Source organism: Pezoporus wallicus, unplaced genomic scaffold (genome assembly GCF_028554395.1).
Source record: "Pezoporus wallicus isolate ANWC-B61680 ecotype Strahan unplaced genomic scaffold, APGP_CSIRO_Pwel_v1 contig_5787, whole genome shotgun sequence".
NCBI lineage: Eukaryota > Metazoa > Chordata > Aves > Psittaciformes > Psittacidae > Pezoporus > Pezoporus wallicus.
Window position 1 is genome coordinate 87078 of NW_026637253.1, and position 23411 is coordinate 110488.

Genomic DNA, 23411 nt, shown 5'->3' on the forward strand with positions numbered 1-23411 from the left:
TAAACACACCAGGACACAGTGTAAATTTGGGGGGGGGTTTAATTGTTACAAATGTTTGAATGAATCACTGAGCAGACAGTGACACAAACAGACCTTCCAGCAGTAACAGGCACCCAATGGATGACATTTTCCTGAATTCAGGCCCAGGTTCTCTTGGGATTCAAGAGTGAAAGAGAAATGTGATTTACTATCAAAGAAGCCTGGTGCTCTTGGCAGCAGAACTCCCTCACTTGGCCAAAAAAAAAAAAGAAAAAATTCTGATTTTACCTATAAAAATCTACAGATTAATGAAGATTAGAGGTGAATTACTATATCCACATGAGTTAATCCTAGTAAGTCCCCTCTTCCCCCCTCCCCATATTTAACTGGTAGGGTGAGGAAGGAATCACAGCTGCCCAGAGGCAGAGCCCAGTCCTTTAACTGGACCACCACAAATGGAGCAGGGGCACGAGAACCAAATCTGGCTACTGGATTAACAACTTCAAAGTGAGGGCAAACAATGCCAGTGGAGGGAGGTTGAAGCTCCTCACTCCTATCTGCTGCTGGGTAGCGCCGCTGGTTCTGGGAGGCTTTAGTTTCTTTCATTTCTTCTGCTTGGGTAGGAGACTGTCACTGAAAGGAGACAGAAAAGAGTCGTTAGTCCAGAAAGCACAAACAAAGCTGAACCAGGCCTACACTACAGACTTGGGAATGTGGGGTGTCACATCCAAAGGTTATGGGCTTCCACATTGTTCCTACCAGCAAAGTCCCCTGTGCCTTCTCGGATGAGCAAGACAATCTGGTCAGAGCTAAAGAATCATCAGAGATGCCAGCAAAAAGAAACCAGCTCTGGCTTCCTTTTTTGATTCTAAGAAATGTAAGTTTTCAGCTGCTCAGCTGGCACTGCCTTGTCCGTAACCACTGGACGGGTTACACAAAGCCACCAAACACCTGCCAGCTCTGAAAGCAGGGAATGGGGTTTTCTACGATGGAGTTGGGAAGCTTTTGGTGAGTAACAAAAGCACCTTTCGTAGGACCATTACCCCAACTCAACCAGAATTCCTACAACCATCTAATTGCCTTCTTACAGCCTTTTCTGCCATACATGCAGGATGCCCTGTCTACACAGGGACATTCCTCAGTTATTTCTACCTGCCTTTCCCATACAAGGTTCCCTATCGGACACACAGAGAGCTCCAGTTACTCAGTATATCCTCCCTGCCCCTGCAAGTAAGGTTTCAGGCTTCACATCATTAATGGGACTTGAGGTAGACATGGAATAAATGTCCCGTGGCCACAAAGGCCCATGCCAGAAACATCCCAGGCACTAGGCAAACATCAACACCCCTGTTCCAAGTACACAAACAAAAGGACCAAAAGAAACAGTGCCTCACCTTCCTCTGAGTGTCAGGAGATGCAGTAATGGAGAAGGGGGGGAAACAAAGAGTACATTGATTAGATATAACAGTTCAACAAAAATGTCATTTCTTAAGTAAGACAGACAGCTCCCTGCTTAGCTGTATCCTCTGGGATCAGCTTCACAAGTAGGGTGCAGATAAATGCAGCCATCTGGCCCCTTTACCTGGTGAAACCCTCATCCTGTAGGTTCAGTACCAAGTTATCTGCTGTGAGATAGACACGGTTTTGTGAGGCAGCAATCTGAAAAAGAAATCCATGGCAGAGATGGCACAAAGAGTATAAATGCACATGCAACACTAATCAAGAACTTCTCTCCCCCTCTAGATACAGCAGTTGATTTACTCACTTGAGACCTCAGTTAAATCAATGCAATTCGCCAAAACAACTCTGGACTTTATCCCAGTGCCATCAGACTTTCTGAAAGAAGTGCTCATTCTGTCTCTCTGTCAGAAAGACCTTTGATCCCACACTTATTTGTTCCCTTTTCTCAGCCTGCAGGAAACCAGGAGCTTTTGGTGGCTGCAGCTGAGGGTGGGTGATGGAATCTGATGTGGATCTGGCCTTGTCATACGGAGGGCGTGAGCTCCTGGCCTCACCTCTAACTGCCGATCATTGCAAGCTAAATCTTAAGGTCTACTTGAGTAGAGAAGGGTTGCACAGGAACAGAGATCAGGACAGGGCAGGTCACATTCGCCTTAAATTCATCATGTGGCCACTGGGCTGAGCGAACAGCTTCGGGACTTGCAAAAGGACAAAGGGAATTCCATGCTCACCGTTTTTGAGATGTTTTGAGCAGCTCGGATCTTACGTAGCTTGATGTAGCCTGGATTCCTGCTGAGAGCTTCCCCCAGGTACAGCAGAGCCAAAGTTAAGGAAAATCCTAACAAAAGCCACATACCCCCAAGGAATTCTTCCTAGAGACATCTTAGGGTGGAAAGTAATCTCCATCTAACACAGACCTCCGGGCAGGCATATTTCTACTTCTCTAAATCAATAACAACATTATGGATTACGGTCACACACAGCCAATAGAAGCTAAACCTTACAACAGGGAGAAGGCTCATGGCCTTCTCTGGTCTGACCTGTAAGCTCAGACAAATCAAACTCCAGCCAGCTGTGGGGTGAGGATGATAAATTGTGACCTACTTGAAGCTATCATCTTGTAACAGTCTCCTAAGCATGGACCCGATGTGACAGACTGTGTCAAGCTCATAAGCCACATCCCACAAAATCTCCCAAAGCAGGATATCATCTTGGCAGCTGTAGCTTCCCCTTCAGCTTGAACAATCTTCTGCTTCTGCTCCTGCTTGGCCTTCTCCACCAGAAACTGTGCACGCTGTGCCTCCTGCTGGGCTGCAAAGAGAATGGCCAAAAACACTGGAAATGGATTCCATCTTTGGAACCCTTCACCAGAACTGGAACCCTGGAGCCGAGGCCTGGGGGCTCTGCTTCCAGAAGCACTGATGGCATTCTGGGGCCAGATCTGCAACTGTGAAATGCATTTGAGTGTCCTTTAGTTTTTTTCTTAGATAAAGTCAGAAGCATCCAGACCCTCTACACATAATCCCCACAGTAAGTGGTGAGTCCCAGTTTGAAGAGGAAGCCTGGTCTTGGGAGCTCGGTCCCTCTGATGGTCTATCCCACTGGCTATAGCCCAGAGTTTTCTGACAGCATTTATAAAAGAGGCTGGGATTGATCATTCTGTAGCTGTATCAATGCAGAAGCAGAGACATGCCAGCCCAAATTCTGATTCCTTTAGCCCAAATTCTGCTTCCTTGTTCACCAGTTCAGAGGAAGGGCAAAGGCAGCGCTCCACTCTTTTCAGGCATAAATGGAACTCACCCACTTGCTTAGCTTCCACAGCTGCTGTGTATTCACGACTGAAACTAAGCTCTGTGATAGCCACATCATCCAGGATGAGGCTGAAGTCTTTGGCTCTCTCTGTCAGTTCTCGCCTAATGAGCAGAGACACCTGAAAGACAAATACAGCAAGAAGAGTACAAATACAGCAGGAAGAGTACAAATACAGCAGGAAGAGTACAAATACAGCAGGAAGAGTACAAATACAGCAGGAAGAGTACAAATACAGCAGGAAGAGTACAAATACAGCAGGAAGAGTACAAATACAGCAGGAAGAGTACAAATACAGCAGGAAGAGTACAAATACAGCAGGAAGAGTACAAACACAGGCTACTTCACCCTCCTGTGCACCCCACAAGTGAAGCACAACTGCTCCTCACAGCTCATTCACAGAGAGAGACATTACCTAGAACAAACCCTGAACCATGGCCATTTATCATTAATATCATCTCTGAATCTGTCGCTGCATAGCCAAAGCGATGTATCCAAAAGTATATCACATCTTATTTACAGTTATTATTAACTATACAGTTCATATTGAAAAAATAAATCTTCTGGTTTGGGTTTGTTTTTTGCTTTCACATTCTACCACATCTAGTTCCATAGTTTCCACGTTTCATGTTTTGGCAACAAGTATTTCCTTGTCCACCTTGCATTTGCCACTGTTGGCAGTTCGACTGTCTCCTCACATCTGTATTCAGATGCAGGGGAAAAAAAACCCACATAATTTTTTGTTAACTATGTATCACATCTCTCTTCATTACTGTAGCGACCCCTCCAGTGTGGGTACTCCACCTGTATCAGTCTCTTTGGAAGAGTGTTGTTGGTAGGTATTTTTGACTGGTTCTACCTTTAACTTGTCAGCATCTATCTCAGGCAGGCTGACAAGTCCTGCACCAAATACTGGCTTCAATAAAAGTAGCTGCTGCAGTATCACATGCTGGGCCAGCCTAGTATCTGCTTTTACTTCTGCTGCAGCTGTTTCTGAGCACAGCTCTAAAATGCTGCCAGAAACCTTCACTGTGTGAGCCCCAAGTGCATAACTGTAAAGTCAATACCCATGGGCCACAATATCCATCACTTCACATTAACAAATGAACAAATAACTTCACATTAACAAATGAACATATGACAAGGTTGCACTCAATTCAGTTTGTTCAGAAGTTTCAGATACTTAACAGTTGTCATTGCTTCTGATAAACCTAAATCCCCTGCAGACAAAGCAGTCACATTCCCCCTTTCCACTCATTCTCTTTATACAACTGTTAACAAATCATTTCAGCACATAGCATGTGGCCTAGCACAAAACCCTGGAGTCCCTGCTATAGAACAGTTCTCACAACAAGACCTGGACACTTAGTTCTCCTCTTTTTGTAACTAGTTAAGAGATGCTTCATATTTCATCTGACAACTTATCCTCTTTAGCAGTCTCATGCAGGGTCTCCTCTAAAGCCTTTTAAAGGAAGACCATTAACTTCTCTCTCCCTCAGCTGCGACAGGTGATGAATATTCTCAGAATCCCTGGCAATCAAATTATGAGAACACAAACTTTCAGATACAGGCTTTTTTAAAGCTAAATATTTCTATTTTGCAACCTGTCCCCAGGCTACCCTCTAACCTTTTCCTAACTAGAAATATTTGTTGCCCTTCTGTACCACCCATTACAGAAAAGTTACTGCTTTGTTAACTGCTCATCCACTTCACTTTCCAGGTCCTTTAAAACTGATACGCTCTGACAGCAATTCCAAGACCCATGAAAAGCCAGGTAATACTTTTTTTTAAGGCAGATCTACTTTTATGTGTGGATTATGATGTAAATCAGCTCTCTCTCCCCCATTACATTATAGTGCAGTTCTGCACTCCATATACCAACAAATCCAGTTTTCCTCTCAGAAGCTTTAGTGTTTGCATCTGTACTGGAATCAAAACTCCAAGTGGGATACAGTTCCATGCCTTTTTCATTTAAATACACCACCTACCAACCTAACACGTTTATCCCCTATATAAGGTTCCCCATATGCACAGCTGTTTCTTTGCCTTTTGAGTGCGAGTTTACCTGGGCTCTCTGAGTGATGAGCTGTGAAGCATTAAACTTGGCCACCACGCTCTTGAGCACCTCGTTAACGATGGAAGGCAGGACCCGCTCCTCGTAGTCCAGCCCCAGGCGCTGGTACATGCTGGGCAGCTCCGCAGCGTTGGGACGGGTGAGGACACGCAGCGAGATGTTCACCATCTGCAAGTCTGAAGATGGGGGGAGATGAGCGCTGCCGGCGCCGGAGCCGGGCTCCTGCCCGCTCTCCCCGGTCCCCGTGCTTGCCCGCGGGGCCCGCTCTCACCTTTGGAGCCGGTGGGGGAGGAGATCTTCCGCGGCCGGGCCCGAATGTCGTAGATGATGGGATACTGGAACCAGGGGATCCTGCGAGGGGCGGGAGGCGTGTCACGGCGCGGGCACCCATCGGGGCCGGGCCCGCGGGCCCGCGCTCGGGGCGGGGGAGCCGGGCCCTACCTGAAGTGCAGCCCCTCGGCGAGGATGGTGTCCTGCTGCACGCCGCCGATCCGGTTGAAGAAGATGGCCCGCTGGCCGCCTTCCACTGCAGAGAGAGGGGGGAGAGGCACGGATGAGCGCGGAAGGCGGGTTACCGGGAGCGGGGGCAGTGGGGCACGACTCACCGATGAACACGGACTCTCGCACGCCGTAGGCCAGGGCGCCGGCGCCCAGCAGCAGCTTGAGCGCGGTACCGACGCCGCGCGGCCCGGCCGGCAACCGCCCCGCCAGGTCCTTCAGGTTCTGCGCCATGGCCGCGCCGCGCCGCGCGCCCCACCGGGAAGGACACCGGAAGCTGCCGTCGAACAAGGCGCTCCGGTGAGGAAACAGCCTCGTTCCGTCCCGCCGCCGTATTCCGGAGAGACTGCTCCACGCCCTGGAAGTGCGTCCGGCCGGAGCCATATTAGGGGCGCGCCCCCGGAGCCATCTTGGGTGGGCGGCCTGAGGGCGGGGCTGGCGCGGTGCGCTTGGTGCCGCGCATGCGGCCGTGACAAGATGGCAGCGCCTCGGCGGCAGCGTGAGGAGGAGGACGGGGAGGGAGCGGTGCCCGCAGATGTTTCGCTGGAGGCGAAGCGGCCCCGCGGGCAGCGGCGGCTCCTGGTGGTGCTGGAGGGGGCGAGTCTGGAGACTGTGAAGGTGCGGGAGGAGGGAGGGGTGTGTGTGTGTGTCTGGCCGGGCCGAAGGCGGCTGCGGTAGCCTTTGCCCACCTGTCCGTGGTCGGCCGTAGGTGGGGAAAACGTTCGAGCTCCTCAACTGCGACAAGCACAAGGCGCTGCTGCTGCGGAACGGCCGGGACCCCGCGGAGGTGCGGCCGGACATCACCCACCAGGTACCGGGGTTTGGTGGCCGGGGCTGCCCTTCAGGTGTGCGGGTCTGCGTGTGCCTCTGAACGGGGCAAGTTTGGTCCTGCCCGCTGCGCTTTGTGGCTTGTGCGTTTAGTGTGTGGTTGGGAATGGGATTGCTTTCGGTTAGCGTTACGCAGCCAAATGAACTTATTTCTGCTTCAGCGTAAGTTCTTTCTGCACTCGTGGGGCATAACTCTGAACTTTTCCAAAAGTCATCTCCCATGTGCCTTGTCTGTTTCCACTACTGTGTGTTTTTGTCCTTCAGAGTCTCCTGATGCTTATGGACAGCCCACTGAATCGGGCTGGTCTCCTGCAGGTTTACATCCATACCCAGAAGAATGTTCTAATTGAAATCAATCCCCAAACCAGAATCCCGAGAACTTTTGATCGGTTCTGTGGTCTTATGGGTAAGCGATGCAAACTTCGCACCAGCCAGAGGGTAATGCGGGAAGGTGCTTAGGAGTGCAGGAACGTTGGGAAGAGGCGCACAGTTGGACCAACCTTAAACATGTGAAAGTGAGAAAAGAGCCAAGAAACCAAAGTGTCTTTTTGTGAGTTCCATGTCCAACTGTGTGTTCCTTAGCACAGGGGGGAGCGCCTGCAGGAGACTGAGCTAGCAGCAAAGTGACTGATTAGTATTCTTTTGGACTGTTTTAGATGATACTTTAAAGGGAACGCTAAAGATGGACTTTTGTCTGCTTCAGCTCTAGGCAGAGGATAGGGTTCCTCCAGCAAAACAACAGACAGCTTAAGTCATTTTCTTCTTTTGCCAGTTCAGTTGCTGCACAAGCTCAGCGTTCGAGCAGCTGATGGGCCTCAGAAACTGTTGAAGGTAAACACTCTGACAGCTCATGTTGGGCTTGCTTTGTACAAGCAGTGGCGTTAGCTATGCGGCAGGGTATCTTACCTCTGCACCTCTAGTAACCTTCTGCTTTCTGCAGGTGATTAAAAACCCAGTCAGTGACCATCTCCCTGTGGGCTGCCTGAAGCTAGGTACCTCTTTTGCAGTCCCAAAAGTGTCAGATCTGCGTGAACTGGTTCCTACAGCAGAGCCAGTTGCCATTGTTGTTGGAGCTTTTGCTCATGGTTCGGTAAGTGCATGCATCCCTTATTTAGAGCTGTAAGACCCTTTAACAGCATAGATTTCACTCTTGTTCTGAGTATGGGTTGTTTTACTTCTGCTCTTTTTTTGGCTTGGTCTCCCTTGTCCACCCACCCTCCCCAACCCAATGCTGTAACACTTGGTACTTCTCTCCCTCCCAAGGAGCTAGTGAGGGCTGGCAGCTGTCCTGCAGGAATACTGTGCCTCCCCAGCCAATGGCGATAGATAGATGTGACTAAGTGAAAACTTGCAGCCTGATACTTTGCGGCTTCTTTTCTTTCTCTCTCTTCCCCAGGTCAGTGTTGACTATACAGAAAAGATGGTTTCCATCAGCAATTATCCCCTCTCTGCTGCCCTGACGTGTGCTAAAATTACCACTGCCTTTGAAGAAGTCTGGGGAATAGTATGAGTTTCTGCTGCTGCTGTGGTGGACTTCTGTGCAGTGACTCCATATTCTGGAAAGGCTCTTTCAATTAGGGATGGACCTGGTGCAACTTTGGGCTCTTTGAAGGGAAAAGGCATCAGTTTCTCCTTGTAGCTTCTGGAGCAATGAGACTGAACGGACTGCCCTACTCACCCTTTTTCCTCCTATTAAAGGCCATTTTTTATAAGAGTGCTCGTGTATTTTACTTTTTCATGTTTCATACATGGGTAGGCTCGATCCCTTTATAGCAGGAACTCTGCCCAAATCTGTCATGGAAATGAAATTCTCAGCTGCACCCTGGTTGCCGTGCAGGTGGTGTTGCTCAGTCCTGTAGAATCCCCGTAGTTGGTGGTGTGTGACAGTTCACATTCCCCCACCGAGGCACCCAACAGGAAAGGAGCTGAAGCCCATATGAAAAAAGACCAGGAGCAATTTTTATCTTGGATGACAAAACGTAGAAAAGTCAGAAGAAGGTGGCTCCAATCCAATACAGTGCCTGCCTTGAATGTTTTACAATCATCGGGTATCAGCAGAGAGACACGAGTGTCCATCGGAGGGCGGCAGAGAGATAAGGCAACATACAGAAGGTGGAGGATGTGGAAGGAGGTTGGCTCCATTCCCCTCCTTTTGGGTCTCTGACCCTGTGCTTTCTCTTTCCCCCTCCTCACGTTGAAAAGAAGTCATACTTCAACACAGCAAACTTGGCAGGTGATGCTTTGCTTCCGGAGTGTTCAGTAACTCCTACAAATGCACAGGTGGTACAATCTGCAAAAGAGAAAAGTGCTAGATTTGGTTTGCTTGATTTTTCAGCTTTGCCTTTCACCTTGGCCTGTAACATTGCTGCCCTACTTCATCTCCCAGCCCAGGCGTGGGCATGTCTCTGCCTAGGACAGCCTTACCTTTTGGCTGTTACTCTGCTTTTTTTAGCTTTTCTTTTCGTGGCACCAGTAGTCTGCGAATGTAAGGCAACACCAGTAATAAGATGAAGAGCGACACGTGGCCGAAGAAATAAATAGACTTGTACACCTGGAAAGAGAAAGGCAGGGTTAAGGACCAGCAAGCAGCTCTGAGCCAGGAACATCTGAGACAGGTTGGAGGAAAAAGGGTTGGTTGCACGTGTTGTCTGTTTGTGGCTACTAAATACCTTAATCCATTTGTCCCAGGTGAAAAGGCAAAATGGCACCAGAGAGTAACTCAGAAACAGCCAGTGGTTAGCTTGCTGCAGCACGTAGAAGATGGGCCGCAAGACAGTGATAGAGGTCAAAGTGCTGAGGGTGGGACTGTCCTGTATAAGCTTTATGATCTAATTTAGAGAAAAGCAACAAAATTCTTGTCAGTTGAATGTCCTGTGCCTGTACATGCATACTCTGGGGCCAATATTATCTATCCAGCTGTGTAAAATGGATTTCAGTGAGCAGTTAGTCTAAAAAAGTAGCTGCTCAACCCCCTCCAAACAATAGTTCAAGTATTGTTCTCTCAGTACTGGGACATTTAGCAGAGGCATTCAACTCATGTCCTCCAACCTTTCCAGCTGCCAAGCGCTTCAGCTGCCCTCTACCCATATGCCAACTTCTTCCCTTCCTTTCAGCTTCTGCAACAAATGTATGGCTTACCCATGCAGAAGCCACCTACTGAACTCTCTGTAGAGAACAGAACCATCTCGTGCTTGAAAACCAATCCCAAAGTGAGCAGCTATTTTTCCTGGTTTTACTCCAAGTAAAGCCTTCGGCGTGGCAGTTCCCAGCTCACAGGGAAAGTCTCCTGCAGGCCACCCAATCCTGGTCAATCAGACAAAGCCCACCTGTCTTTCAATGATGACTATCAGCAGCTCCATCTGGAAGCACACCAGGTAGCCAGAGTGCAGCCCGTGCCAAATGGCCAGGAAGAACAGGGCCAGTGCCTGTGACAGCAGTTTGTTACCCAGGAACTTCAGACGCTTGAAGATGTAGCTAGAGTGGAAAAGAAACAAAGTGCTTCTGGTTTATTGTCTACCCTCCCCTCCCCATGTCAAGGATGCAGGGCCCAGGGGGCTGTACACCTTTGCACACCCTGTGGTGACAGAAAGAACAAGGCAGCTCCCCGTACCAGGGCAAAATGTACAGCAGCCCTTGCCTTAAAGAAATCCCAGTTCCTGGGGAGAAGTGGTTATCCCACAATGCACCCAGAAATGAGATCTTACACTTCAGTTGTGTGTCCCGCAAGTGCTGAAACAAAACCTGGTCAAGTCGTTGCTTAAGGGAGCATCACAAGGATACAGGATCCAGCTGGTAGAGGCAGCTCTATGGCACTTTGACCAGGCAGGCGCAAGGGCTCGCTATATTCAGTCTGCCCTCCTGCTGCAGTCAACTGCTTGACTGTTATTAATGAACTGCCCTTTTAGACTGAATGAAAAGATCTAACCCGGTAAGCTGTTCCAAATGGCACAGCAGCAAAACATGGAAGAAAGAGTGGAAGAAAGGAAAACTGGCAGGTTCTTCCCCTAATGCTCCCTCTCAGCGTAGGATCTTGGTTCTGTTGACACAGATGTTACCAAACCAGGCTAGAATGGGAATTTTGTCCTGCTCACCGGGCCACCCAAGTATTGGTGTTGATGTTGAAAGAAGCAATGGTCCCTGTGAATAAGGGTGTTGTCTCATACAGCCAGACCTTCATGTTGGCACAGGCATTCCACAAAGGCTTTCCATTCTGGTCCTTCCCATTGTACCCCAGACCAACAAGGATGCAGACACCTTCCTATGGAAAAAGATTCAAAAAGAAGGAAAACATTGTTCCCCCTCCTTTTTTAGTTTGTTTTGAAAGGCAGAGCTGGGCAGGCTCTGACTCTCACTGTGGTGAGTGGAGAGCACCACTGCAGATGGAACAAATGGTTGAAAAACTGCCTGCTTTTTAGTTTGCTTGCCTTTGCTAACTTAGAGCAAGCAAACTGACCTGCACTGATCTCCAGATACTTGGGCTATTTCCATTAGGGCTAAGTCCAATAGCATACTAATTAGCTGCAAAAGTGTGACCTTTGTTCATTTGTCTTTTGTCTCTGGAACAACATCTAGACTCACCGTCACAAGCCAGCAAGTTACGTATTTGTAGAGTATAATTTTGCCCCAGATCAACATGTAAGCACATCGGAACCAGAAAGGCTTCTCCTGCAGAGGTGAGAGTGAAACAGAATCAAAATGAAAAATGGAGCCAAATGGCAATAACAAGACAGAGTAGATGAGATCTCTTCACTCTGTTTTAATTTGATGCATGTGTTGAGACTGCTCTATGGGCTTGGCTGCTAGGCTATGGGTTTACGCAAGTTCACACATCATTCTCCTTCCTTTGGTAACACTTGGCTGTACTGAAATAGGTACTTTGGGACGATTCTGGGGTTACCATAATCACTGCAGAATTCATACCTTCATTTATTCAGACTGACACAAAACCACTGATAATCTGGAGGTAGGAATGACTTGTTAAGAGTCTTCTAAGAATGTCAAAGACTGGTAAGCCTTGCAAGTTACTCTAGTGAAGTTATTTGCATGTAATGGTTAAATGGAAGATCATTAGAAGGTCACAAAATGCGTAAGGTTTCAAGAACAACAGTAGCATCTAAGATTTGTTTTCAGTTCAACACATTCCTGTCCTGCATCAAATGGAATCCAGAGGACAAGCAGTAAAGCCAAATCAGTTGTGGAAAGGCTTATCACTAGTTGATGACTTACCTTATTCTTAAATTGAAGCAAAACTAAGAAAAAAAACCCACTCTTGTAGATCCAATGCCCACAAGAGAAGCAGAATTCTTCCACACCCCAGTACTGCCAAATGAATACATACCATATAATCATCTGAGGTGAGGTATTCGTCAGAGATGTACTGGCTTGACAAGGTATATATTACTAGAAACAAGAGACCCAAACTCAGGCGCTTCAGAGCGGGCACAAAACTGAGAAAGAAAAATATGAAGGTCAAAAAAGAAAGCGATGGAAGGCAACCATCATAATTTGAAGAACAGAAGTGGAGCAGTTAGGGGAGATAGCGATAAGGGAGTCACCGTGTTCCACTGCAGCAAATGACTTCATTTGGAAGCTGGGATGCTAACATTGGCAGGTTGGGACCGAGTCTGTACTAAACATGTCAAACGGTTGGTTGACGTTCATGTCCTGGAACAATGCGAGGACATTAACCAGATTGTTATGAGCAACTTTTGAAAGACAGCCTTGTCTTAGAAATCACTTTTGATCACAGTACTTTAGTCTCCAGGTAAGAAGGCACTCTGCTGCAGGGAACATGTGGAGGATTCAGCATTCTGGGATCTTAGGAAGGTGAGGAGCTAAGTGGCTTTGTATTACCTATTGGGTCTCTGGCCTTGAACGTCAGTCATCTCACCCCTTGCCAGTTTCTGATAGTCTGTCATGGAGAACTGAGGCCCCACCATGAAGGCACCATAGAAATAGGAGAATCCCGAGACCTCCAGCAAGGTAGGAACTCCCCGGACAGCAAATTGCCGCTGCTCAGGGGTCAGGAACTCCTGCACCAAAGGGAGTGGCATTAACATCATCCTAGGGGATCTCATACTAACTCTGGATGTTAGGCTCTCAGCCTACCTCCTCAATGGTTTCAGTTCTTGCCCTCCATATATATATATATAACTTTCCACTTCGTACTTCACAACCATCCCTGTCCCCAGCCCTCTCTATCCCCACCCCCTCTAAATAGCAACGAGATCCAATGGTTGACAGCAGTTGCACAGATCTCTCTTCCTAAATAAGCTCAAAACATGGAAGGGATCTATTGACATGCATCCCTGCCAGCATGCTAAGCATTGTAAAAGCACTCTATCTGACCTATTCCAGTTCCTGACTGCAATTGCATGTATTCTCCAAAGACCTTATTGTCCTACAATTCCTACTTCTTGATGCAAGAATTCATTGTATTTAAATACTTGAAACTTCAGTTTAGGAAATTTCAGCTCAAGCTTGTTTTCTTGCAGTCAATAGCGATTCCATGGATGCTAAAATCTTGGTCAGGCCCCAACAGGAGATGAGGAATGCAGATACTTGAAGCAGGATTAAGGGACTGTAGTAAGTGTTCTGCTCTCTCCCTCACATTGTGCTTCTTCCCTCACTGCTTCATCAGCTCTAAAAACAGGGCCCTAACAAATGGTAAAGGGCAAGGATATAGTAAGGCTAAACAAAGGCAAGGAAGATGGGAACTGAGATCCAGTGCTGATGGTCTGCAAGTACACTACCCACAAGACACAAAGCATCAGGGACTGGGAATCTAAAGCAACAGTTTTGGGGGAAGGAGATGGTTGGGGTATTTGGAAGGGAGCAGAATATTCTGACATGATTGAAACAACTTTTTTCTCTCTCTAATCACTACTGTCTCTGTTTCAAATTATTTCTTTCCACTCCAGAATTCAGTGCCCTTAGACACTCACAAAGGCTCCCCTCTCAACTACGGCTTTTACCAAACAATGCATGTGGCTTGCTAACTTGCATCCTTTGAACCTGATTTGCTGACCTCTAGCTCACTGGGATGACACAGAAGAAGGGAGAAGGAATGAAGGAGAAATGGTGTCTTACCGGATCTTTTCCTCCATCATAGTAATCGATGGCCAGACCTGGAGGTGAGAAACAATTATTTGAAGGCCTGGGATGGGCTTGTTGGGCTGAACAAGCAGTCCTCCCTTCCCTGACACATGGCTTGCAGAGTACAAGAGATAGGAAGGAGGTGTCACTCACCAATCAACTTGAGCGTCAAGACACAATGTGGCATTGTCCATTTGATATCATAATGGTCTGTGGCTGTGAAATAATATCCAGCCATAAGGTATATCTGAAAGAGACCATTGTTTGGGTTAGTCAAACTAATTCCCCCAGCTGGTTTTGATCTGCCTCCACTTTTCCACCCACAGTTGCTACTGGGAAGTATAAAACTGAACAGAGGGCTCCTTTCTACAAACTGATGCAGTAAGAAAGAGAGTTTTACCATCTGAAAGAAGAACGTTGTGAAGACGGCAGTGATGGTGCGACCCATTAGTCTCAGTATGAGGAACTGGATTAGGACACACAGCAGGGAATGAAAGAACTGCATCCCTGTGGGACGGGAAAGAAAGAGAAAGAGATGAAGTAGAAACGACACAAACTGCAGCACACCCTGGGCCAGGCAGCTCTCTCTTCCCAAACTCATCTTACCAAAATTGAAGTAAGCAATTGAGAGTCCTGTGAACATATTATAGAGATGGATGAGGTAGGTATCCTTCTGGAAAAGGAAATAGCGCTGGAACAAGGCAAAAGGATATCCTGAGGAGAAAACAAAAAAGATGAAAGTGTTGTAAATGAGCATAGACAAGTATTTGTGATGGTCCAGATTACAGCTTTCTTCAACATGTTAATAGGAACATGTACTTTATGTTCATACATTATGAACCCAGGTCATGTTGTACATTTCTGATCTTGTATTTCCATACTGGGAGGTAAGATGCCATATACTCTGTATATTATAGAGACAAAAATACTTCAACAGGAACATAATTATGTCAAAGTCGACGCTGAAGTGCAAGAAATTCCAGGGGTACAGTTTCTGGCCTCATTCAATACATGAGATGGATAATGCTGAAATACATGAATCAGACACTTTAGTCTCTGATTCACTTCCAGATTCAGTGACAAACACAGTGAATGTGGCAAGAAGCTAGATTAAAAAAAAAGGTGGGAAGGATGATATTTTATGGTTAATACCATTACATTACCCTAACATTCAATCCCTGCTCTCACTTCAATGCGCTCTTACATGATGCTGACCAGAGTGCCTCAAGTGACCTCCAGTAGTGCACTCTTTCTTTTCTAACTCTCCAGCCTCAGATTTGCATCCGATTTGTGAACTCCTGGGCACACAAAGCTGTAACTAACATCCACTGGGACCAGGATGTAGTGTTTTTTTAACAATATCAAAGTCAGAAGCATTGCATATGGAGCTGCTAAGATTCATAGAAGGAATTTTTCCTTGCATTTTCTGCTGGTTGGCTCCTGCTGTATTTTAGGAATGCCTCCAGATTATTCATCTGTGGCTCTAGTGAGAAGCAAACATTTGTGAAGCACTCTGGTAGTACGGGGAGAAGTGCCATACAGAAACCCATGAGTCAAGGCAATTTTGTCGTCTAGGTGAGATTCACATAACGTGCATTAAACATTGCTACGTATGATACAATAACTATATTATGTTGTACTCTGCTCTGGAGCCAGGCTGAGAGAGCTGGGCTTGTTCAGCCTGACGAAGAGAATGCTCCTTAAGGGGAGACCTCAGAGCAGCTCCAGTGCCTAAAGGCACCAAAGGCACCTGGAGAGGAATCTTGCCAAGCACCTGTAGGGACAGGACAAGGGGGAATGGCTTTAACCTGACAGAGGGGAAGCTGAGATGAGAGCTCAGGCAGAAGCTCTTCCCTGTGAGGGTGCTGAGGCGCTGGCACAAGATGCCCACAGAAGCTGTGGCTGCTCCATCCTTGGCAGTGTTCAAGGCCAGGTTGGACAGGGCTTGGAGCAACCTGCTCTAGTGGAAGGTGTCCCTGCCCATGGCAGGGGGCTGGAACTGGATGAGCTTTATGGTTTCTTCCAACCCAAACCATTCCATGATACTGACACAAGCAGCATTGTCCATCTCATGAGTATGTGAAGTCTGTTCAGGCAATTAGCGCTCCTAAAGGCATGTATACCATGAGCTGAATTGGGATAGCAGAATCCATTTAAATTCTAGCATTTTGTAACTTACTACTGCTCTACTTTGCAAGCTTGTTGCTTTCATCTTGATTAAGAACAAAACAACAAAAAACTCTCTTATACCAACAAAAAACCCAACCAAAAAAAGAAATTAATCATATACCACAATATTGGCATCCATGCTACTTATTAGCCTAGATGAAATCTGTAGCAGTGGATAGATCTCTGCTACTTACACTCATGGAGTAATAGTAGCAGTAGGTAGTCATGTTTTATATGGAGCAGTAATAAAAGGTGATGAAATGCCCATTTTGCCAAGAAGCATTTGATGGATGGAAGGTTTCCAACAAGCAAGGCCAAATCTAGTCACTACTGTGACAGGAAACGAGAAACTCTGTCACATTATGTAAAATGCGTGTCTTGCAGTCAGGCAGCACTAACACGCTGAGGTGTGACTGGAGACATTTTAAGATCCTCTTCCTCCCTCCAAGATCCCTTGGGAGGGAGTTCCAGATTTTGGGATGTTTGGGTTCCCTTGCGGATCCCGGGTGGCAGCACACTGCTGAGCCCAGATGTGTACCTGCTGCTTCCTGAAACTGAGCTGCTGCTCCCATTTCCTCAGCCTCTTGCTACCTCTCTTTCGGTTTTCCCTGCCTCCTTGTTCCTGTTCCTTCCTGCTTTTGTGTCCCACACTGGTTTCCACGCCACAGGCTGCTTTCTTGGTCTCAGCAGCCCGCCAGCCCCACATACCATGGCCCCTCGCCTGCAGAGCCTGGCAACCTTGCTCCTGCTCATCCAGCTTGCTCTTCCCTTCTGCAACAGTGGCTCCACATTGTCCTACAAAATGCCATACCCAAACCATCCCTTTTCCTTCCTGCTATTAACTGTATTAACAGCTGCCTTTGTGAAAGTGGTAAAAAAGAATACAAAGTATTACCATCAGTCTAGATCCAAACTTAAAATACTGAGGTTTATTGTAGGAAAATGTTTACCCTGTCGATCAAGGGGGGGGAAAGAGCAGAACAGATATACAGGCAAAGCACAATTTATTGTTGTTCGTCTACATATATGGTTTTAAAATCACATTTTTCAAGGGTTTCCCACTCTCAAAAATCAGTACAAGCCAACAAAATACTCCATTTTCACCGGGTTTTGGCTCTAGCTATTTCTGTAGACAGAATTAAATTATCACTGAATACTATTTTATACCTCAGATTTCTAAAAGCCAGACATTTATTTTCTTGCATCCCCAGCTAACATTCCTACTCTTTCAAAGACCTGTCTCACTTGTCACGTGTACTCCTTTTCAGCTCTACACAGCAGATCATATCATGGCTTAGGTAATGCTTCTCTGAAGGAAAAAGAATTATGAGTCCCTGCAAATATGACAGCTACTAATGTGCAGAGCAGGTATGTTTTTAGAATGCTACCCACTACGTGGGTGCTGTTCCAGTTCCAAAGTCACAACATCAGCCTAAATTCTTCTGCAATACAGAGCAACCTGCTAGTACTCTGGACTGCAATTTAGTTCCAGGTTTGCTGCACACAACATAGTTTTCTCACTTTTACAACTGAGCCATTTGCAGATAGAAACTTTAACCCCGAATGGCAGTGGATTCTGAGTATCAGTGGCCATTCTGCTGCGGCCTGTGCCCTTTTGAACACTAATAAACTATTTATTAGATAAGGAGGTGGTCCTACCAGTAACAACAGCCGTGCTCCTGCCCAACTACAGTGCTCTTGAAGCAGCCTGGGTTAGCACAGCAGAAGCAGGAGAGCGGTTATCTCTGCCTCCTGCCAAGCTTGCTGTCACATTTGGGTATGTCAGCAGCAGGATGCCATTCTGCTTTGCTTTTGCCATTCAGAAGCAACAGGACTAAAGTTCCCTGCTCCTAGAGGGACCCTGCCCAGCAGCTCCCAGTCTGGCCAACTCCTCTTTCACAGCTCCCTCAGGCAGAGCAGACCAAGGAGGAAACTGGCTCTCTAGAGAAAACAGAAGGTGACCCCCTGATCTGAAGTAATTCTCCTCCCCTATGCACTATGGAGGTGAAAAGCAGTCTGCATGCGGACTTGGGTTTTGCCTCTAGTTATACTTCCTGTAGAAGGGAATTATCAATTGATAGAAAAGGTACATATTAGTTGGGAGATGCTGCTGCTGATAAATCCCTGCTTCTTTTTTAACTTTTTCACAGGAACAAGAGGAGATCTCTGGTTAAGAGAACCCTGATGCTAGAAGCAAAGGACAAGGTCAGCTTCTTGGCCACAGCCATCTGGGAGAGGAATGGGTCACTGCACAGTGCCCAGGTTGTTCACACATACAACAATCTACTTGAGCAAAAGAAGTAAAGGATCAAGAGGCTGGATTAAGGAGGAGGAAAGTTCTAATTCCAAGCAAAAATAGCGCTGTCAGGTTTGCATCTTCTGGAATGGGTGATTAAGATGCCTCTCTTTTTCTGGAGATAAAGCTGCAAGTAAGAATACCATTCTTTTCATCTCGGCTCCCTTTATTTTCCCTTTTATATGTGTTAGCTCTGTTTCATCTTCAAGGGAGCAGATCAGACTATTTTTCCTCTTCTTCCTTTTGCTGATCAGTTAACTCTACCTTTGTTAACATCTAGCAGATAAATTGTGTCCGTTTTCCTGTAAGAATGCTAGAACTAAAAAGAAAGAGACAACAGGAAAAAGACATGTTGAAGTATAAGCCTTTACCTAATATTTTGACTTCAAAAGTATTCTCTTTTTCTGTCTATAATACTGCAAAACTCCCACACCTTGCTTAACACTGGGTGCATATATATGAGTATTTTAATTCGGCTCAGGAGTGCACTTTTAAAGTCCACTTATAGTGCTTTAGTTTGCATAGCACAACTGTCTCAAAGCATGTAAACAAGGCTCTCTTCAAACAAAACTGAACTGAAAATGCACTGCAGTGGGTGCTCAGTCCATATGACCAGACTGAAGCAAATCCAAAGTAAATGTCCCAAACCCATCAGGTACAGCACACAAATGAGTCTGCTCTATGGATCTGCTCCTATTGTACCATTTTACTTGCTAATGTAGACACAGTGTGTAGCATTACAGAAATCTCTATTTATTTAAGCAGCATTTGAAGGTAAGAGATTAAAAAAGGCAGCACATGAGTGCTTTGTGGTTTGGCTGGTTTAACCACGTGTTAAGATGGGACATCTCTTACCCATTAAAATCAGTTGCTTGACTCCCCTTCAGTAAGGTTCTTGCTTGGCTGAGTAGCTGGGGACTTGATTTGGGCTAAGTCCTCAGCTAGATGTAACCACAGGGAGAATTTCACTGAGCCTGAAAATCTTCAGGATGCAAAGAGCAAGAATAATCAAAGGATGTGCAAAATAAAAAGAAATAAATGGTGACAGGTAGAAGAGGGGGAGACACCACCACCTGCAAGCAAAGCAGCTGGTTTCTGGCACCTATTCAGTGTGAATATGTTAGTTTCTGCTGGTCACTGCTATGTGTGTAGATGAGGGAACGCTTCACCAGTGCTCTTCCTGGCAGATCTTGGGCAGATCAGCAGGGTCAGTTCTGGCTCAGGGCTGTGAACAGTATGTTGGCCCTCCTCCATATTATGCAGCAGAACATGCCAGGTAGCTTGCATGCCACTGTGTAATAGTATGGCCAGATAAATATCTTTAATTCTTTGGGACCATATAGCCATGCAAGAAATAAGACCAACCTAAAGTCTGAAATACACAGTGCCACGAGGCCTCCTGTATCCTTGCTTACACACTGAGCAGTGAGAGCAGAAGAGCAGCAGCACAGAAACCATCTTCTCTCCTTTGCACCACTTGGAGGGGCTCCTTCCTCTTCTCTGCCAAGAGACTAGGACAGCATTGGTTCAGATCATTTATTCCAGCAACTGGAAAGTAACTCTGCAAGTACAGAGCTGAGGCCACTGGTGACTTCCATGCTGACCTAAAGACAGTTTCCCCTGGGGGAACACTGGACCCTGGCTTACTGAAGAATGCAAGGTAGAATAAGTCTCTCAAAAGACATTTTTATAGGATCAGCAGATGTTAATGTACTAGACACACCAGGTTTTTTTTAAATGACAATTTAAATTCAAGTATTCCTGCTGTTGATAGTATTTGCCAAATTACAGTCTCATTTATTCAAAGATTGTTTATGCAAATTTTCACATACAAGAAACCTGAAGTAAATGTTTAATCTCGTATAATCTGAGTAATGGGCTCTATTCAAATTGGATTCTGCACTTCAGAATTGCAGGATGTATAAAAGGTGTCCGATTTAAATACAAAGCTGTGATTAAAATGCCTGTATTTTACTCAGCAACGTGCCCTTTAGGACTACTCTAGTTTTTGTTCTTGATTGCTCTTTCTTCATGCTTTCTCCTTCTCCCCTGTATTTGTTTCTGTTTTCATTAATGGCAGAATGTTAACAGCATTCATTTACCTCTTTTGCTTATTTCAGATCATGACTAAGTGAACACTCTTATTCTGAATCAAGCCCATTCAGACTATTTTTTCAACATCAATTTTGCTTTCTCTGGAAATCAATGTAAGAAGTTGCAAAGTCCTTTGCGATTCTGCCTCTTTCTCAGAAGGCTATTTTTACCAATTTCTGGTGATCTCCTGAACAGTGAAGCCCTAGAACAGCTGTTTCAGTCAAACTGCGCAGCGGAGATAGTAAAATGCATCACAGAGGGAGAAATAAGAAACAACTTTTAAATCCATCTTTGGAACAGGGTACTGTGCTTCATCCTCATGGTCTTGTTCTGAAAGAATTCAGCAGTATTAGCTGCAGCCAACAAAAATGATTTTCTTCCTGAATCTATACAAACACCTGAAATGGAGGAAGTGAAGGAAAAGCCATACCTAATGCCACTTCCAGCTTTTAGAAATGCCTTTCATTTATACCTTATGCTATCCTACCAAATGGTCATCTGCAATAGGTGCATTACCAAAAGGCTCAAGGATTTCAAGGATTATAAACTAAACTGCAATTAAATGAACATTTCTTTGCTAGCACTGGATTAAGAAGCTCTTCTCACTCTCCTCTCATGTTGCTCTGGAGTGGTACTTGGCCCTTCCTTTTAATGTAATAATATAATGCTTTACTACCAATCCATTAAGCAGAAAAGCTGGAGTCAATCCCCTCTGCCTCAGTGGTTCAATCTACATGACTTGCATGAGTACCAAAGTACAGTGGAGGCGGTTTTGCATGCCTTTAGCCTAACTGAAGTTATGCTTTCAATTGCATATAATTAACAGATACTGGGTTATGGAGAAAGGACAGGGAAGAGTGCAGCTCTAGCCTCCTGGTTTGGTACACATTTCAGGTATGGAGGAGAAAGAGGTGTGAGTTCGTTCCCAGTCCCTGATCCCCAAACTTTTAATACAAATTAGAAAGATCCATTAAGACTTCATGCAAAATAGAAAGTGGCCTACCTCAGGAAGGGACACTGCCATCTCAGTGGCTTAGTGTCAACACTGTATGTGGAACACTTGTAACAACACACACGAATCTCACACTTGAAAAGAATCTAGTGACTGGACTGGGCATCTCTTCCTATCACTAAGGTGACAATTACCTGCTATTCATTTCAGAGAAGTGCTTTTGCTCACCCATAATACACCAAGCAGGAAACAGCCTTACAATGCCATATTCTAGCTTACTGTTAGTAAGAAGCAAGAAAGAACTTTGGGAGTATGTTTAAGGTGCATTCTGCAAAAGAATCACTCTAATGTAGGTGTCTGCTTCCTAATACCTTTTTGCATCAATACTTGTTGGACTACTCCCTTGACCGGTTCAGTTGACTAACCTGGCAGTAAATTATCGTCTTTTTCTGGTTTAGGTTTCTGCCAGGCAAGAAAATTCAATCAGATTGCATTAAAGTAGAGACAGACACAGGAGACAGGAAAGCAGGACTCTTCCCATTCAGCTGTGGAGAGCTGCTAGATTAATTTATGCTGGTTTATGTGTGTGTCCTGTATATGTTCTTTACTACTTCATATGTTCTTTATAGAAGAAGTTTGGTTTAACTAATTTCTATGTTAAGTTCAACAGTTCAGTCCCCTATACCCTTGACATGAAGAATGGTTTGGTTCAGTTTGATCTTACACATCATAAATGTGTAACATCAGGCAGAAATAAGTCTGGTCCAGACCACGGTTTTGAAGTGACACAACTATTCTTACATCTCTTTTTAGAAATTATACTTGCTGGCTAGCCAAAGCAACTTGATTTTGACAGATCACACCGCACCAGCTGCACCACTTCAAATATACATTCAGGTTCAGAGGAACGTTTGAATTTCCTTTCCGCTGGTGACTACACCACCAAAATCTTCCAAAACCCGAAGTTTCACTGGGCATCTGCAGAGATGTATGTAGATAGCATGTATAAATACACTTGAAATAATGTTTTGGGAGCTATAACCTGCCTTCAGCTGCTAGCCCACACTGTAACTCTAGCCCTGCCTTAAGCGTTTTACACGTGACTGAACTATCTCACATGTAGATAAGTGTAAGCAGTGTATGTTTTGCAACACACTTCACATTGCAGGTGGAGTGCAGCACAACATCCCAGTTCTCCTGGCCACTTAGCTAGCAGGATTTGCTCACCCTACCTGGCAGTCCCTCTGATGACATGATGATGACATGCCACTCCTGCATCGCTCCTGCAGACGCTACTAATGCCTCTTGGCAGAGACGTCCCTGCACTCAGACAGGGTTGTGGAGCGTACACCCCTCTCCAGACACATGCCCATGCGGAATGCGATGCACATGAAGCACCTGTCACTCACTCAACACCATCGGCACAATTGCAAACCAAGTTCTTGTGCCCAAAACAGTGCTCACGACACAGACTCAAACCGGACTCGTTTCGCAGCACGCCGAGTGCCAGCACCACGGCGAAGGGGCTGCGCAGATCTCAAAGCCAGGCTCCCCCCCCGCCGCGGACCCCTTTCACAGGCGGCCCGCCAGGCCCGCACCCCGACTTCCTGCGGGGAAACCCACCGGCTCGCCCGCCCCGCTCCCGCTCCCCACCGGGAGAGCAGGGATGCTCCCACCAACAGCTGCTGCAAGGCACGTCCCGAACTCCCCGCCGCGCCACGGCACAACCCGGGCGCATGCACCCTCCGCCGGGGCGGGTCCGGAGCCGCGGGGGGCTCCGCGCACACGTGGCCTGGCACGACGGCGCTGACACAGCTGGGGCTTCGTGCTGGCAAGGCGCTGCTCGGCCTCAGCCCCGGCCCTACCCCGCGCAGCGTGGCGCCGCGCGGCACGGCACGGCACGGCGCTGGAGCGGCGGGGTGGCCCGGTCGAACGGCGGGCGGGTCGCCAGATCCGTCAGCCCTGGCCGCTGCACCCTCTGCCCTCCCTTACCCATCAGGATGGACACGATGAGGCGCAGCGCTTGCTCCGACGAACCCAGGGCCTCGGCCAGCTGGGCCAGGCCCCAGCCGGACCCCGCCACCGCCATCTTCTCTGCCGGCCGCCCCGCCGGCCGGTACCTCCTCGAACCCGGCAGCGGCACCAGCCACCGCGGC

General features: G+C 46.7%; 3 protein-coding genes across 4 annotated transcripts; 1 reads left to right on the forward strand and 2 right to left on the reverse strand.

Annotated features, from left to right (window-relative positions):
• Positions 1-23: 23 nt before the first annotated feature.
• On the reverse strand, positions 24-6115 carry PHB2 (prohibitin 2). Its single transcript, XM_057404445.1, has 9 exons — positions 5929-6115; positions 5765-5849; positions 5595-5674; positions 5315-5499; positions 3241-3370; positions 2648-2751; positions 2172-2249; positions 1562-1638; positions 24-612 (listed from the first exon to the last, which is right to left on the reverse strand). Exons 1-9 carry the CDS (start codon positions 6053-6055, stop codon positions 582-584), a joined length of 897 nt encoding a protein of 298 aa, XP_057260428.1. The 5' UTR covers positions 6056-6115; the 3' UTR covers positions 24-581.
• Positions 6116-6279: 164 nt separating this feature from the next.
• On the forward strand, positions 6280-8363 carry EMG1 (EMG1 N1-specific pseudouridine methyltransferase). Of its 2 annotated transcripts, none has more exons than XM_057404447.1 (6): positions 6280-6439; positions 6531-6632; positions 6914-7055; positions 7422-7480; positions 7590-7739; positions 8046-8363. In XM_057404447.1, exons 1-6 carry the CDS (start codon positions 6299-6301, stop codon positions 8157-8159), a joined length of 708 nt encoding a protein of 235 aa, XP_057260430.1. In that variant the 5' UTR covers positions 6280-6298; the 3' UTR covers positions 8160-8363. The 2 variants fall into 2 exon arrangements, with proteins under 2 accessions (XP_057260430.1, XP_057260431.1); XM_057404448.1 differs by having other exon boundaries at positions 6965-7055.
• A 226-nt stretch (positions 8364-8589) lies between these two features.
• Positions 8590-23408, reverse strand: LPCAT3 (lysophosphatidylcholine acyltransferase 3). The gene is made up of 13 exons (XM_057404446.1): positions 23248-23408; positions 14351-14458; positions 14145-14251; positions 13898-13991; positions 13739-13776; positions 12503-12681; positions 11988-12096; positions 11228-11314; positions 10741-10907; positions 9976-10123; positions 9319-9477; positions 9074-9200; positions 8590-8939 (listed from the first exon to the last, which is right to left on the reverse strand). The coding sequence occupies exons 1-12, from the start codon at positions 23342-23344 to the stop codon at positions 9084-9086; spliced, it is 1410 nt and encodes a 469-aa protein (XP_057260429.1). The 5' UTR covers positions 23345-23408; the 3' UTR covers positions 8590-8939; positions 9074-9083.
• Between the last annotated feature and the right edge of the window lie 3 nt (positions 23409-23411).

Coding starts and splice junctions, on each gene's coding strand:
- PHB2 (XM_057404445.1), bottom strand. CDS start 6,055: ATGGCGCAGAACCTGAAGGACCTGGCGGGGCGGTTGCCGGCCGGGCCG. Junction 2,752..3,240: donor TGTGGAAGCTAAGCAAGTGG/GTGAGTTCCATT, acceptor TTCTCTTTGCAG/CCCAGCAGGAGGCACAGCGT. Junction 613..1,561: donor CAGGATGAGGGTTTCACCAG/GTAAAGGGGCCA, acceptor GTCTCCTTTCAG/TGACAGTCTCCTACCCAAGC.
- EMG1 (XM_057404447.1), top strand. CDS start 6,299: ATGGCAGCGCCTCGGCGGCAGCGTGAGGAGGAGGACGGGGAGGGAGCG. Junction 6,440..6,530: donor CGAGTCTGGAGACTGTGAAG/GTGCGGGAGGAG, acceptor GGTCGGCCGTAG/GTGGGGAAAACGTTCGAGCT. Junction 7,481..7,589: donor GGCCTCAGAAACTGTTGAAG/GTAAACACTCTG, acceptor TGCTTTCTGCAG/GTGATTAAAAACCCAGTCAG.
- LPCAT3 (XM_057404446.1), bottom strand. CDS start 23,344: ATGGCGGTGGCGGGGTCCGGCTGGGGCCTGGCCCAGCTGGCCGAGGCC. Junction 14,252..14,350: donor AATTGCTTACTTCAATTTTG/GTAAGATGAGTT, acceptor CCCGTCCCACAG/GGATGCAGTTCTTTCATTCC. Junction 12,682..13,738: donor ATGATGGAGGAAAAGATCCG/GTAAGACACCAT, acceptor CCTTTGGTGCAG/GAGTTCCTGACCCCTGAGCA.